Raw genomic sequence first — 15,292 nt, 5'->3', positions numbered from 1 at the left:
CATGTAGGAAGAAGCTAATTTCATCAGTCATAGAATGTAGTATCACCAAGGCTGGAAAAGATCTCCAAGATCAGTTTAAATGTCCAGTTACCACCACTAAACCATGTTATTAGTGCAACATTTAAATTTCTGTTGAACATTTCTTGGGGTGGTGACTAAACCATCCCCATGGGCAGCCAGCTTGAGTGCCTGACCGCTCTTTCAGAGACTAGTTCCTGCTACCTTTCTGGTAAGAGCACTCACACTCTTAAAACTTAGAAAAATGTTTTTGGACTTTTAAGAATTTTGTTTTCACACTGAATCCATTCCTTGACCGCTGGGCTATGTAGCAAGGCAGAGAGAATGTGTTGTCTGGAGTGCTTGTGTGCCCTTTCTTGGAGCACTACGTGTTCCTTTACACCTCTCATGACAGTTCTAAAGCTGTATCAGCAAGACCAAGGCTCTGATTTCATTTTATACTCTTTGCTTGCTCTTTAGAATTGCAGGGGAATTAGGCAAAATGCATTTTAACTATCAATTTTCTCCAGCCCCTGCCACGTGCCCATGTGTTTTCCAAAGAAACTGATGTATGCTGAAAAGTGTTACTGACACTTTAGCATGAGTTAGGCTTAAAAAAAGGTGAAGTGACACTTCAGAGTGAGGATCGATTGGTTGCTTGGGCATGATTCTAAACCATACTGAAGATGAAAGGGGAGAGCAGCAACCCTGCAAACTGCACCAGATTTAAAACTGGACATTAGATTGTGATGTGATGCTGTGAATTATCAAAGTTTGTTAAAAGAAAACAGCTCTGTACAGCAGTGCCAAGACCTTTATGAGGAATCCCATAGGTAGTTCCTTTGTATATTTCTAAAAAAGCTGTCAAATTGGACACATATCCTTAAGTAGGGATTGGTGTGGTTTGAGACTTTAAGATTTCACTTTTTGATTTACAGTTGTGCAACTTTTTCAGAACTGGGAATGCTCCCACGTAAGCATTCTGGAAGAATTCTGGTATTCAAGATAGGCAGAAAGGAATGTTAGGTGACCCGGGAATAACAGCTTAAGCTTCATGTCTGGAATAATAAATAACAAATTATGTGGCAATAAATTAAGCTTCTATGGAGTAAGTGGAACTACAGATGTGCTAGGGACTGAAGCCCAGATCAGTGTACCAATAGATTTCTGTGTAGTGGTGTACATAATCTTCTTAATGAAGGAAGTTGTGACTGAGGTGGTCCTCAGGGCCTTGCTGTCAGTCCTCCTTAAGAGCACCTGTTCTACTAGGTTAACAAAAGGGTCTTTTGGCAGTGGTTTTGCTCAAAATAGGCTGTTGTATTGCTATTGTTGTATTGCCCATGCCATGGGACACAGTTCTTTCGTGGCTGCTCTGTGACACTTTTGTGATCACACTTCCTAGAAATCTTGTCCTGTTTCAACAGAATTCTTATCAGTTACTTTAAATATTCATTGCTTGTCGTTATGGTCCATCTATAAAAGATGTCCTTGACATTCATGTGCATCAGTTCAATAACCAGCAGAATCGGAGACGTGGTAGTGAAGGAGTTGTAAAAAAATGTTATTGCTCTATTGGCCATTTTATTTTTCACCTTGCAGTGGATTTTGTAGCCGTGCTTGTGCTTGCTTTCTGAGTTTCTTCTAGACTTGCATATCCTTTTCTGGACAAGCATTCTTCTGATATGTTACGTGATTTAATTTCCCATTAAAAGATACTAGAAACAAGTGTTTTAAACTTAGTTGTTGACTTCTGTCTGCTTAAAATTCTTCAAATTCAGTAACAGCTGTTTTATACACATACCTGTGGATCAGTATTGATACTGCATAACCACTTTCTCCCAGATCATCTTGGGAAAGTGAATTGTACTCAAATGAAGGCATTATATTCTTCCAGAAGTTTTGTTTTAGCAGGTTAGGACCAGCTAAAATGCTTTTACTTCAACACGTATTAAAGATGTAAATATTTGTGTCCTTGAATTTGGGACTAGAGTATAGTCCAGTTCTCAAAAGATCTAAATAGATCAGAAATAGTTTTGTTTTCGTACTTTCTTTGTTTCTCTTGCCTTTTTGACATAAGTATATGGCAGAGCTATGTTTTTTGTATATACAGTCCAAGCCTGAGGCAGCTTTAATCTGGCTTGTAGACCTTCCAGTAGCAATGTTATTTCTATATCAAAAGTTTGGCACAAACTTTTGAAGTTTGCATACGACCCTCTGCATTTTTGAAGTGAACTGAACACCACGTTGGATTCACTGTTACAGTGAGTCTTGTGCTGTAGTTAAAACTAGCTGTAGATGGAGCGTAATCACACCTTCGGTTGCAGTGAGCAAATCCCTTACATCTTTGGGTGTGTTTTCTTTCCTTTACATGCACTGATCAGTGTAATTTTTTTACTAAAAGTCTTAACCATCCTTGAGAGTCGTGTTTTCATACAGCTAAGCAGCAATAATTTTCTAAATTGGTTTGAAGAGCAGCTTATTTACAGAATTTGAAATATAATGGTGACCTTTGTAAATATTTGAATCACTATTATTATAATAAAGAATTAAAAGGGAAATCCACACAAATACCAGAACAATGGCAAAAGCAAAGCAAAACACTTCAGGACTGATATTTATAAAGATTCGGGTAGCATCTTTCTTTTTTTACCTCCGATAGCATGATGAAGACAGGATTATATTTTTTCATTCTGAATAAAACTGAAAATGAGATGTAGCTGCTTAACGCATACCGTATCCATAGAGTCTATTTATTCAGGCTGAATTCCACATAGACCATGGATAATCTTTTTTCCAAATGTTTACTAGTGTCTGCTTTTAACAAGTGCCATGCAGTATAAACTGAAGGAACCATAAAGAAAACGGGCATAATAAAATTAAGCCTTGCTTTTCAGCAGTCTAAATTGAGATCAAGAAGTGAAATTTTTGAATGGGTCAGATTAAGGAATTCTTTGTAAAGGACATGATTCACATGGATTTTAAAGGGGAGGGGGAACCATATCTAGTACTAGAAAATGAGATACGCAAGGAAGTTTTAAGAGCTGGCTTTGAAACTAATGCTTTTAACTGACATTGAAAGAGATCCAGACTAATTTCACAGTTTTGTTGAAGTTATCTTATTGAACTGTTAAGCCACTCTATGCACTGTTTAGTGAATTGGGGGAATACTGCTGCTTTTGGTTTTTCATACCTTGCTTAGGCTGTATAGTCATTCGGGACAGACTGATAATTTTTGTTCACCTGTGTGGTTTCTAGCACTAACAAATGTAATTTTGGATGTGGTTTTTAAGTCCTGTCTTAATAACATTCAAAACAAATTCGAAGTGCTATGTTCAAGCACTTATGTGCAATGTTTTCTGCATGTGCAAAACCATTCTGTGGTACAACCGTATAGGTATTATTTTAGTAATAACTTCTGGTGTTTGCTTGCATTTAATTAAGAATTGAGTTAGCTTTCCTAAGTCAATTTCCTGTAAAAATAGCATCAACAAACCTATATCACATTTTTGAGTAGCAGAACAATTGAAAAGGTTACTTAGTTTGAATATATTGGCAATCTTCTCCACTCAAATTCTCAAGCACTTCAAGGTGTAATTTTTTCCCCTTTAAAGAAAGTAAATAACTGTAATCTCTAAGTAGGTGTAAGTATGTCCAGTTGGACAACTGTTTTCTGGTTTACTGTTTGTTCTTATTTCCTGGTCTCTCTCACTTTTTAACTCTTACAGGATTTGTCTTCTACTGACATTTTTCATGTATATTAAGTTGTACTTTTCCAAAGAGACTTGCAATTCTCCCAGTCCAAGACCATTATATCTTTTAAGAGTTTGGGAAGTAGCTTGTCTGAGCTTCAATAAGATGGATGGTTACTCATTTCACCTTGCTTATTAACTGGTACTGAAGTGCAGAGTATGTAAAACTACTCTTTTTGTTCAGGGAGGGGAAAATAAGCTTCAGAAAATATCAACCGTGTTACTTAGCATATTGATTATCAGGAATATAGAAGAAAACAAAAATATTAACAAACATTGCATTATAGGAAGTTGTGGAAGAGGGGTTTTATGATACAAAGATGGTGGTGACTTCATGCTTTTGGGGGATGGTCAGGCATTTAGGCTTTTATCTTTCATCTGCCCTTGACGCTGTTGATTGTGAAGATGCTTACTATTTGCCAGTCCTTGCAAGAACAGAGGAAGTGATGACATTTTTTCCTGCTTTTTCTATTTGTTTTCTTTTTCATCTCTTCTCCATCTCTCCCTCCATCTTCTATAAAAAAATCTTAGTAGTTGCACATTAAGTTGTTGCGTTTTGGGTTTTTTTTTGTCATCACGGTAATGTGAATAAAAATATTTTTGAATAAAGCATTTGAAGTGAAGAAAAATGGAGACATAAACAACTGTTCTTTTTCAGTCCAAAAAATAGTTATTTTTTTTTCTCTTGTGGCTGATTAGATGTCATTTTTTCTACTCTATCTAATAGAATAATAGCATATAGATAAAAGATATATGCATAGTTGTTATCTAAACCACATAGACTAAGGAAATATTCTTTGAAAGAAGCAGCACTGTAAAATGTTGCTGAAGGTTTGTGCTTTCATGATTGCCTAATGTGCTTTTTTCTTACCTACAAAGAATGGATGAGGAGTCAGAGTAGTTTCTCAGTGTTTCATTCCACTCCCATATTTGCCAGTTTGGAATTATTTTACATCCAGTCTGAATTCTCTTCAATATGTACACCCTTACAATTATCAACACCTTTTAACATCTTAAACAGCTGTAGTGCCCATTTTTGTATAGTAGTACACCCACGAATAAAATTCTTCTTGCAACAATCAAGTGTAATGTATTGCTTATAAAACTTTGTGCTGGAAATACTACCTCTTTGTTTGGATCTCCAACACAAGTCCTGATTCTGGTTTAATTCAGTAACTAATCGGAAGAGTCTTGAGTTGAAGGCAGAATTTTCTTTCCTTAGTATGGCTGTATCTGTCTAAGAAGGTTCAGGTCATTTGGGGTGGTAGTTCTGTAGGTTAACAGAAGAGGGTTGAGGTAAGGTGCAGTCCAAAGCTGGAATGTGTGTATACTCTAGGTTTGTTAGTATTTTGCATATTCATATTTATTTTAGGACATTTATCATCCCATGGCTAAAAAAAGGCAGATGCTATTATTATAAGTTCATTATATGATAAATATTTCAACATCATTAGGTATTTAATAGAGATGGAATTCCTTTCACGTTCAAGCCAACAAGAGCTTAAATATTTATTCCAGTGCAGCCAAGACTTTACCTGTGAACACTGGAATAAAGTACTTACTGAAACACTCATGACTAATTAGATCTTAGAGCATGTGATAATACAGAAATTTATCTCATCTAGCATTTTAAAAAAAAGGAATTGGCTAAAATGCACTGTATATCTAGTTTTAAAAGGTATAGAGGAATTCAGGACTAAGTTTGCCTTCCACAAGCATTTGGTCTTAAAATAGATCTCAAGAGATTACTTTTATTTTTAAATTTGCCATGCATTAATAAAAGCAACAACAACAAAACCCCACAACAAAAACCCAAACTGTTTAATTGCCGTGCTCTTTTCAAAGCAAAAGCCAGAGTACAAGGCAAAAAAGGCTGGCAGGATACTTGAAGGTTATAAACTCATAAAGTAAAATATCAAAAGTATAAACTTTTTTTCTTTTCTTGATGCAATTTGGAATCAAAGAAAGTTTGTTGGTGTGTGATTTGTTTGATTAGTCACAAATGTCTTCACGACATGAAGTCACGCAGTTGTTTGGAAGTTTTATTAAATCTGTTACTACACTTCTATGCTCTGTTCTCCAGTGACATCTTTCCCTCCTCACACCCTGCTTTTTTTGTCCTTCCCTCATAGCCAGCTGCCAAAACTCTGGGTTCCTGAAGATCCATTAGAAGCCTTGCTCTTCTCTGCTCATCTTGTCTCTGTGAACTCCTTCACATCATGTTTTTTACATAGCTACAGGAGAAGGACCTTTAACCAGCAGTGAAATCGTAAATGTTATTCAGTGCTTAAGGCAATGAAATGGGAGAAATTGTAGGATTTTAAAATGTAATAATAATAATAATAGTGAAACAAATACAGTCCTGTACACATTCCTGTACTTGTGTAAATCAGCAGTTTTCTTGTTAGAAGGTGAATTTATCATGTGTCAGTTGACAGCTTATTTGTGTATATTGCCTGTAAGCTTTGTAAACTTCTCTTTCTGGTTATTTTTTAGTAATATCTGAAGAATCACAGTAAGATTTCAAATAGATAGCTATATCAAAGCATGGAAGCAACTCAGAATCAAACCTCCACCAAAGGCATGATGTGTTTTAGAAATTTAACCCAGAAAACCACAAGCCATACTACTTAAAGCTATCTTAGAAGATACAGCAGGCCTGTGTGAAGTTTCCTTTGCTCACTAGTTGAAAAGGTGAAAATGAAAACAAAAAAAAAATGAAAGTGGTACTTTCTTGTGGTACTTGAGGCATGATGGTTTGGAAGAATAGTCTGCTTGCTGGATAGGATGAAGTTGACTTGACTGCCAGGCTTTAAGACTTGGTGCCTAGACGTGAGTGGAGGTGGCAAAGATGGCCTTGTTTATGGGCAGAAGGAAGGGCCATAAGGGGCAGTCTGACAGCAGATTTAAAAACAGCTACAAGCATGACCTGGTGGCCAAAGCAACCCTGTCCTCTAAAAAATAAAATGAAAATAGTAAAAAGAACTGATCAGGATTTCAGCTAGAAAGGTTCAGATTCAGATGAGGAAAAACATCTTATATTGGAATTTAATATGTCACTGGAGCAAGTTATCCGAAGACACTATGGAGAATATATCTGTGCAAGTGTGAGAGTTGACAAGAAAATGCCAGCCGTCAAATGTGTGACATGCTGTGGTGTGAGCAGGAATTATGACCCAACCAAGAGCTTGGACTGTAGGTCCCACAGAGCAGCATTTGTACGATTTTGAATGTTTTCCCACTGTACATGTGAACAATATCAAGCTGAGCTGTTTGCCTGCTGTTTTCTGCTAGTAACAGGCCATTTTCCAGTTTTTCTTTGTGCCTGGAAAAAGAGTTAAATTTTGCTGCTACATTCAGATAATAGCTATGAAGTGCCTGGAGGCAAGTGAACCAGAGACAGAGGATAGAAAGAGGTATTCTCATATTCCTTTAGTTATTACTTCTGAAAGTAGGCTTGCTGCTTTTCGAAAGTTTGGAAAAAATACCATATTATGTTACATTTCAAAGGGCTTCTTCTACAAAGCTTGTTTCTGTACATAGTGCGGAGAGTTGTAGAAATTGCATGGGATTGTTGCAGGAAATCCTTTCAAATAATGATAATATTTGAAAAGAATGCATCCCTTTGAAGTTCTACGGTAATGAACAAATAGCTATCTTTTGTTGGCGAGTTTTAAGGCAGAAGACTTGCACGTATTGCATTGCTGTATATCAGAAAGAGCTCTAATCTTAATCTGTAAATATTTAGAGTTGAATTTTCTGTATTTGAACTTGGCGTTGTTTTTTGAAGCGTTGATAGCCTTATATGGCTGTTACTCAAAGCCTAGAAGTTGTTTTTCGTAGCGAAGGACTCCAGAATGAAATAAACAAGATTATCTATGAGCAATCTGTGATTGGTAGGACTCTGATCTTGTCCTATTTACAGAAAAAACTGCTTTGAGAAATCAGTGAAGGCTTAACAAAAAGCATTTTAAAAACTGATATTACCGGCGCTGTACCTCCAACGAAAATCCGCCCTCAGAGTGGCACCCAGGGGCCAAGGCTGTTTCTCCTCGATGCTCCAGAACTGCATCTGATTTGTCTGAGTTTTACCCTTGACCCCTGCCAAAACGTACCGATTACAACCTACTAGGAAGAAGTATTTGCTATACTTAAGAAGTGTCAGCACTCATCTTTGTGAAATGTATTGTGCCCATGGGCGAAGAGGCCTACTTTGAAGTAGGCAGGAATGAGCTTGTCTCGTCGGTGGGTTTAATTTCAGTTTACAGTGGCATCTGCTGATCTCTTGGTGATACCGTGGTTTTTCATCTGTGTTACTGCTGCAGTGGAGGGGTTAGGCACCGCCGTGCATTCAGAATGTCTGGAATCTTGTAATTTTCAGGTGCGGGCTTTCTACATTGATATATAAATCTGGTGATAGCATCTTGCACCACATCAAAGACTACTGTGGCAACTCATTCTTCAGCTTCGGGCCCTGTGATGCTCATACAGTCCTTCCCTAAGAAGTGTAACCACGCCGTGTCCCTGGGTCAGCTTAGGGGTTTTCCCCATCTGCTGTGCCCCATTTCCAGGACCTTCTCCTGCAGGTGATCTCTGCTCACTTTTTGAAGTCCTGTCTTTCCCCCTTCCCTCGTGCGATAGTGCTGCACTAAGGCTAAGGTGGCACCTCGCCTCTTCTGGACTGATGCTTCTCAAGTCGATCTGTGCTGTCTGAAAAATCATGATCCATTTTTATCTTTTTTTTTTTTTTTTTTGAGGGGGCTATGAGATGTTAATAGCAAAGCAAACAGGTCACAGCTGTAAGGACTGATAAATGTATAGCTTTGGATCTACACAGCTGACCACTGTAAATCTGGATGAACTTGTTACTCCTTTTTAAGCCTAACCCTAAAATAAAGCCAGAAATTATAAAGTCATTCCAGAGAAGAACAAGAAACTGTAGTCTCAACTTAGTTACATTCAGGTGGCTGTGCTCCTCACACAAGTTACCCAAAAGAAATTCTCTGAATATGCACAAAATCAATAGGCGAAGGCTAGTTTTTTGCAGTGTGGTGGTACAATTAGTTTATGTAGAATGGATGACAAAGAATATTGCAGCTTATCTGAAAGCAAATAACAAGCCTCATTCTCCAGTGACGACAGTTACTTTCCTTTGTGGCCATAGAAAATAATTCTTTTGCAGAAGAAATTCCACTGTGTGAGAGCAAATATTTGAAATGGAGCAAGTGATATGTGTGAGAATTTGATATGTTTTTGGAACAGTGCTGTGTAAAAGACATTTTTCCTTTCCAAATGGAGGAGCTGGAGATGCTGGGGATGCTGCAAGTCCCATTCATTAATTTACAGCATGCCTTTTTGTTCCTTTGCCTCTCTTTAGTGACTTCTTATTTGCTAAGACTGGACTACTTACAGAACTTAACTGCATTTAGGTGGTTGTCATTGTCCCAGTGATACAAAAGAAGTACGTTGTGAAATATGACACGATTTGTAATCCTATATGTGCTTTTTCAAGACAAAAAAGAATCATTGAATATAGTGTCATCAATGAAATAAGGTTCCTTTGCATACTTTAGAAATAACACTCCGGTGTACTAATCTCTGGGAAAGTCACTTTTATTACTGTTGGCTGCTGTGTTTAATGTGGAGCTCCCTGCTGGTGTTCTATACGTTATTGAAAGAATGCTTGTGTCTTAGCTAACAAAAAAAAACAAACAAAGCAACAAAAACAACCAGGGAGGTGTCTAAATTAAGAATCTAACTCTTGTGCATCCTTTGTGCTTTTTTTCTTATTACTGCATGTTGTTCTCCTTGTGTGTCTGCAAGGCTGTCAGTCCTCTGTAACTGTGTGTGAATACTGGCAAAACCACACTCCTTCAGGTTTATGTAAGCAGCAATTCATTTAAAGGAAAAAAATCCGTTTTCATACCATAAGTAGAAGGCATGGGTCCGTCAGAATAGAAGGCAAAAGTCTGTCAGACTTTAAATTACAGTTAAATATAGATTAATTCCTTTAAAATTGCAATGCTGTTTGTATAGGTTTCTTTTCTTGCAGTACATTCATTTAGCTGTCAGCCTTTACATGTTGCTATAATGAGGTATGATTGCAGTGCATGTTTTCATTGTAGACTGAAGCACAGACTTTTTACATAGTTTCAAATGTATTTTCATCACCATGCTGTTTATATAACAAACAAAATGAAGTAACTAACTGACAAAACTAATTGCCAAAAAGAAAATAACGTGAATTACTCCCCAGTACAAAACTATAAAATGTGTTTAGTTACTAAGGTTATTAATTAGGTAACTGAGGATTGCTATGGTTTACTGACTGCTATGTCAAACTTGACTATACACAGATTTTTAGAAAAGGTCAAAGACAGTAGAGGTCTTGTGCTGTAGCATAAAGATTTTTTTCCTTTGATATGCTTATGGAACTAAATTTTGTCGTTTAGAGTTCTCAACGTTTTGTGTCACGATGTTGAGAAGTATTCAGATTAGATCAGTGCCTCCTGTTTGCAGCTGAGTCTTCCATACAGACTGATTCCAGCTGCTGAATATGAATTCCTGGGAATGCTGGGCATTTGGCAGTGAGGTTGTTTGAGTTATTTTGAGGAGAGTTGTGTCCCTGACAGTCACAGTGACCAATCACCAGAGGAGTCCTTTCCTTTTGGGAACTCCTCACAGTTGTGAATTCATCACCCAAAGAAACTGTTTCAGTGCTTCTGTGTGCTTTTGAGTCCAATGTAGTCAGCGTATTTCTTTTGAGTTCGTTTACTGCCACATAAAACGTTTATTTTTACGTGTATTTTGTAGTCTAACAAAGCTGAAGAATTTTAAGGGATGCCCTCTATAGGAAATTGTCAGTAAATGTCTAATTTCATATACTTGCTAACTACCAAATAGCACATCCTAGACATGCTCCTGCATCAGGCTATCGTTGGCCAGTACAGCCCTTGGCATGGATGCAGCCATCAAAATCCTGATTGCTGGACCCAGTAAATGTAAAAGTCTCCTCTAATGAGAGACAAATTTAAACCAGCCCTTCTGTGTGGTAGGCATGAGGTGTGAGCAGGCCTGTTCTTCCACCCTCAGCTGATTTCTCTGCACTCCCCAGTAGCAAAGAACTGGAGCCATCAGCAGCCTGCATGATTAAGTCCCTTTGGCTGCTGGAATGCTGTGAGGGCTCCAGTCTTGCATTTACGTGTTGGAGTTGAAGGAACTATGCAGTCACATTTCTCTTACCTCCACTTGAACTTGTGTTCTGTTTTCTGACCAACAGTTGGAGCTTGGGTTTGATTGATTTTTCGTCAGCAATGCAAACTTTATCTCTTAATCTGTTTTTACTAAATAGATTTTCCAGACAAAATGAAGAAAAAAGCCATCAGAAGAAAGGGAATTTTTCTATGCATGCTATGCTCTTTAGGAGAAGGGAAAGAAATACAGTATTGATGTGTCTGTTTTCTCTTTCTACTACAGGAGTGCAGGATCCTCAGCATGAGAAGATAATAACTGTGACTTCTAATGGAAGTATTCACAGCCCCAAGTTTCCACACACATACCCGCGCAATACTGTACTAGTGTGGAGATTAGTAGCAGTAGATGAAAATGTATGGATACAGCTTACTTTTGATGAAAGATTTGGGCTCGAGGACCCAGAAGATGACATTTGCAAGTAAGTGACTTTTGCTTTAACTTACAAAATATCTTAAAGAAGATGTGGGGGATGGAACAAGGTTTTGGAAAAGTATTACACCTGCAGGTCAATTTATCTATGAAAATGCATCTCTGATGTATTAGCTACTGATTTTCTTCTGCAGTGCTAGGAAAGCATTTCATGCTTGAAATATCATTTGAATGTCATACCTTGCTTTGATGTGTTCCTGGGGAGGTATTTCACAGCAGTTTTTCCTTTCCAAGTAGGTTTTTTTTTTTGCTTTATTTTTCCCCCCCTATTTTAGATTTTGGTGTTTTTTTTTTTACTGCTCTGTATGTCTCAGTTTTTCTAATTCATTAGTCCTCATTTGTTTGTATATCTCATATCAGTTTTTTGTTGTTTTTTTTTTTTCAATTTTGGATTTTTTAGGGGTTACTTTTGAGCTTATTCTTATTTTGGAAGTTGTGGTTCATAACGGATGGACAGATACCTTCATAATTCTGAAGAGAGTGATTGTCAAGGCTATGTAAATATATCAAAATACCAAGTACAATAAGCATATGTTTGCTCGGATGAATGCACTCCCTTTTTAAATGAAAACTTAGCTTGCTTTTTCTTTTCTTTGCATGTGGCAGAGTGAAGTGAGGTGAAAGAAAATCCAGGTAGGGTGACTCATTCGTCCACTTGCAAAGAAAAAAGTAAGATAAGTTAAAATATTTTCAATCTTAAAGCTTGAATAGTATTTTAATGGGAGTACATTTATTTAAAGTAAACAAGGTGATGAATGCAAAAGTACTAATCAAATTAAAAAGCAGTCATATGGTCACTCATAATCTTCACTTATCTTATCATGCTCATATTCGTGCTTGTGTACCAGGAAGCTGGATGTGTGCAAATCCTGATGTGTGCACTTTTGAGGACACATTTGTCGTTTTAACTTTGAAGATTCGACCCTCTGAAAAAGAAATTTTGTTGTTTTTAACAAAGAAAACGCAGAGATAATGTTCCTATATAGTTTAAATTCAGTAATGTTGTCAGTAAAGGAAAGGAATATGTATCTTTTCTTCTGTGAAGTCAGTACAAATAATTGACAAGGAAATAAAAGTGCAGAGCTTAACTGCATAAAACAATTCTACACAGCGCAGTTGAGTTACTGAGTTATCAGAGTAATATCTCTTCATAAGTAATGTCTTGCTTCTTAGCTCTCGTTGTTCTTACTAAAGTTATTTCATCTTCTTTCTACCTTCTGCAGAAAAGCTGAGGGTTTTTGTTGTCTGCATTCTATTTATGACTGCTCTGTTTCTGCCATCTTGACGGTCAAAAATCAATGTTGTTGTTGCAAGAGTGGTTTCTCAAGACCAAGTTTATATGGCAAAGAACAGAATAAAATATAGAATCATGAAACCTTAGAGTTGGAAGGGACCTCTGAAGGCCAGCCAGTCCAACACCTCTGTGAAGAGCAGGGACACCACAGCTCCATCAGACTGCCCACGGCATCTCTGGAGGCAGGGCATCAACCATACTGCTAAGGAACCTGTTTCAATGTCTCATCAGCCTCCCTGTAAACGGCTTTTTTTCCTTATATCCAAACTAAATCTCCTCTCTTTGAGCTTGAAACCATTTCCCCTCTCACTTCAGACCCTGCTAAAGTTTTGTCCCCTTCTTTCCTGAAGCTCCCCTTTGGATACCAGCAGGCTGCTGTCAGGTTACCTCGCAAACTTCTCTTCTCCAGGCTGAGCAGCCCCAGCTCTCTCAGCCTGTCCTCATAGGAGAGGTGTTCTATTCCATGGATCATGTTTTTGTCTGTGTCTAGAAGCCAGCATCTGGCTGGCTTGGCCATACTTGGATTTCTCCAAAGTCAGTTCTGACACTTCAGCTACGCTTCTTGTCTAGAAGGATTTTAACATCTTACAGGTACACTGAAGGTACCAGTTTAGCCTCCCTTTTAAATAGTTTCCTGAATCTGAATATAGTGCAGCTATTCTCCACTTCATTTTTACCTGCGATTCAACTCAGAAAATGTGCTAACAAATTATTTGCATTACAGCAGATTTTATGTTTATGCCATCAGAACCCAGTCTCACCTGGAAGCATAAAACTTTCATAGTCCTAATTGCTGTGCTGATACTCACCAGTGTAAAGAATAGTTGTTGGCTCTTTTACTTTTCAAAAGTTTTAACTATTTGGGTGTTTTTTGTTTGTTTTTGGCTTTTCAGAATAAACATCTGATTTTTTGCCCATATTTCTCCAGGTGACTTTTGCCCAGGCTTTACAGTTGCAATAGCTTTACATTTCTGTAGTTCATCTCTGCACTGTTTAACATACAGCTAATAATTTATTAACAGTAATTCTGCTTCGCCTGCACTGGGTCCTCTCTGTGACTAAAATTGTGCCTTGTCAAAAGTGTACACAAAGTCCATTTTACATATGAAACAATCCATGCATTTATTTCAGAATAACTGTTGCTCAACTCTTGCTTGTCTGAAATCGTTGTGTTCTGTCTTTGAGAATATACAATGGCAGAAGTTTTACATAAACCCCTCCAGTTATGAAGGCACAGACTTAGCTTGAAGTTCCTTGAAGAACGTGTGTGTTACAGTTGCCATTAAGAGGCAGTCTGATGTTCTGAGTTGGTCCTACACTGCAGCATGAAATAACAAAAATCTTTCTTGTAATAGTGACGTGTGCCAAACTCACTCTCATGCTGTGCACAGAATGGCTATAGTTGTTCATTTTGTGGTGGTGGCAGCTGTTTGTTCTAATTATCAGATGATTCCAATCTGTTTGAATTTTCTTACGTATAATAAAACACAGAAATGTGTTAAAAATGCATAGTGCAATTACTATAGATCAGATTATAAGGATTAAGATCCACAAGCAGAACTGAATGAATGTTGAATACTCGATGGCACTTGATGTTCATCTTCACTTTAGGAAGATTACATGCATTTACAAGTCTCTTCAGTGCTCCAGTGATTGAAGTATGAACTATAGTCTGTTCTGCAGGCTTTCCTTTGTTTGTTTTCATGTGAAGCTTTTAGCTACACATGTGAATCTGTTGTTGCAGTTATGCAAGCGAAGCACTTGTCTGTACAGCTTTGAATGAATCTCTAAAACTTGTCTAGTTAATGTGCAGTGTGTAGAACTTTTGCCTGTTGAAAATGAGTAAAGCTGAAAATGGCTGTCAGGGGTAACGTGGGATAAAATCTATGAGTAGCACTGTGACTGTTTTCAACTGTCCTCACATGAAATTCAATATTTAAATCTCAATTCCAGGAACGTTCTTTCTTTGGGGGTACTTAAGATGATGCTTTAAGATACAAAGCCATGGGCACTAAGCTCATTGCCTCCCTTTTTCCTAACGTTTCTGTATGCTACTCTCCTTCACTTCAAATCTTTTGATCAAACTGTGCCCAAGCTGTTCCCTTCCATTCAGGGAACGTCAAAGTTCTCAGGTTCCAGGAAACCGTATCCAAACTGCTTAAACAGCTCCTAATGAATGTATCATTAGCAAAGTGTTGATTAAAAATCTTGAAGATTCGGCTCAGTCTCACAAGGCTGAAACAAGTGTATTAAGAAACAACATAGACTGTCTGTAGTCACTGGCTATGAAGAAGGAAAATATTTGCTTAGCTGTCTCTTTGGTGTAAATTATGTCAAATGCATTCTGTCTGGTGGTGAGTTATGGTAAGCACTATATGAAAGCTAAACATTTTGTTGCATGATTTTCTAAAGGGAGCTTTCTATGTAACGTAGGACCCAATGGAGCACATGGAACTTTCTTTTAATTACAACAAAACTCTCCATCTAACATTGGAGTGAAATACAGACGCGCAGCTGCAGCCACGTGGTGTTTAAGTAAAAAGATAATAGATATTTCACTTCTCTTTGG

At 37.5% G+C, this 15,292-nt stretch overlaps 1 protein-coding gene across 3 annotated transcripts in view; it reads left to right on the top strand.

Moving 5' to 3' along the window:
• PDGFC (platelet derived growth factor C) overlaps positions 1 to 15,292 on the top strand; it is a 111,671-nt gene that overhangs the window by 50,489 nt on the left and 45,890 nt on the right. For all 3 annotated transcript variants that reach the window (XM_052690405.1, XM_052690404.1, XM_052690406.1), the window contains exon 2: positions 11,223 to 11,418. In XM_052690405.1, the coding sequence (XP_052546365.1) occupies positions 11,223 to 11,418 (196 nt within the window). The remainder of the gene's footprint in view (positions 1 to 11,222; positions 11,419 to 15,292) is intronic.

Source organism: Tympanuchus pallidicinctus, unplaced genomic scaffold, assembly GCF_026119805.1.
Source record: "Tympanuchus pallidicinctus isolate F22 unplaced genomic scaffold, pur_lepc_1.0 scaffold26, whole genome shotgun sequence".
Taxonomy (NCBI): Eukaryota; Metazoa; Chordata; class Aves; order Galliformes; family Phasianidae; genus Tympanuchus; species Tympanuchus pallidicinctus.
The sequence above is the reverse complement of the archived record's forward strand: the minus strand, read 5'-3'. Positions and strand labels throughout refer to the sequence as shown.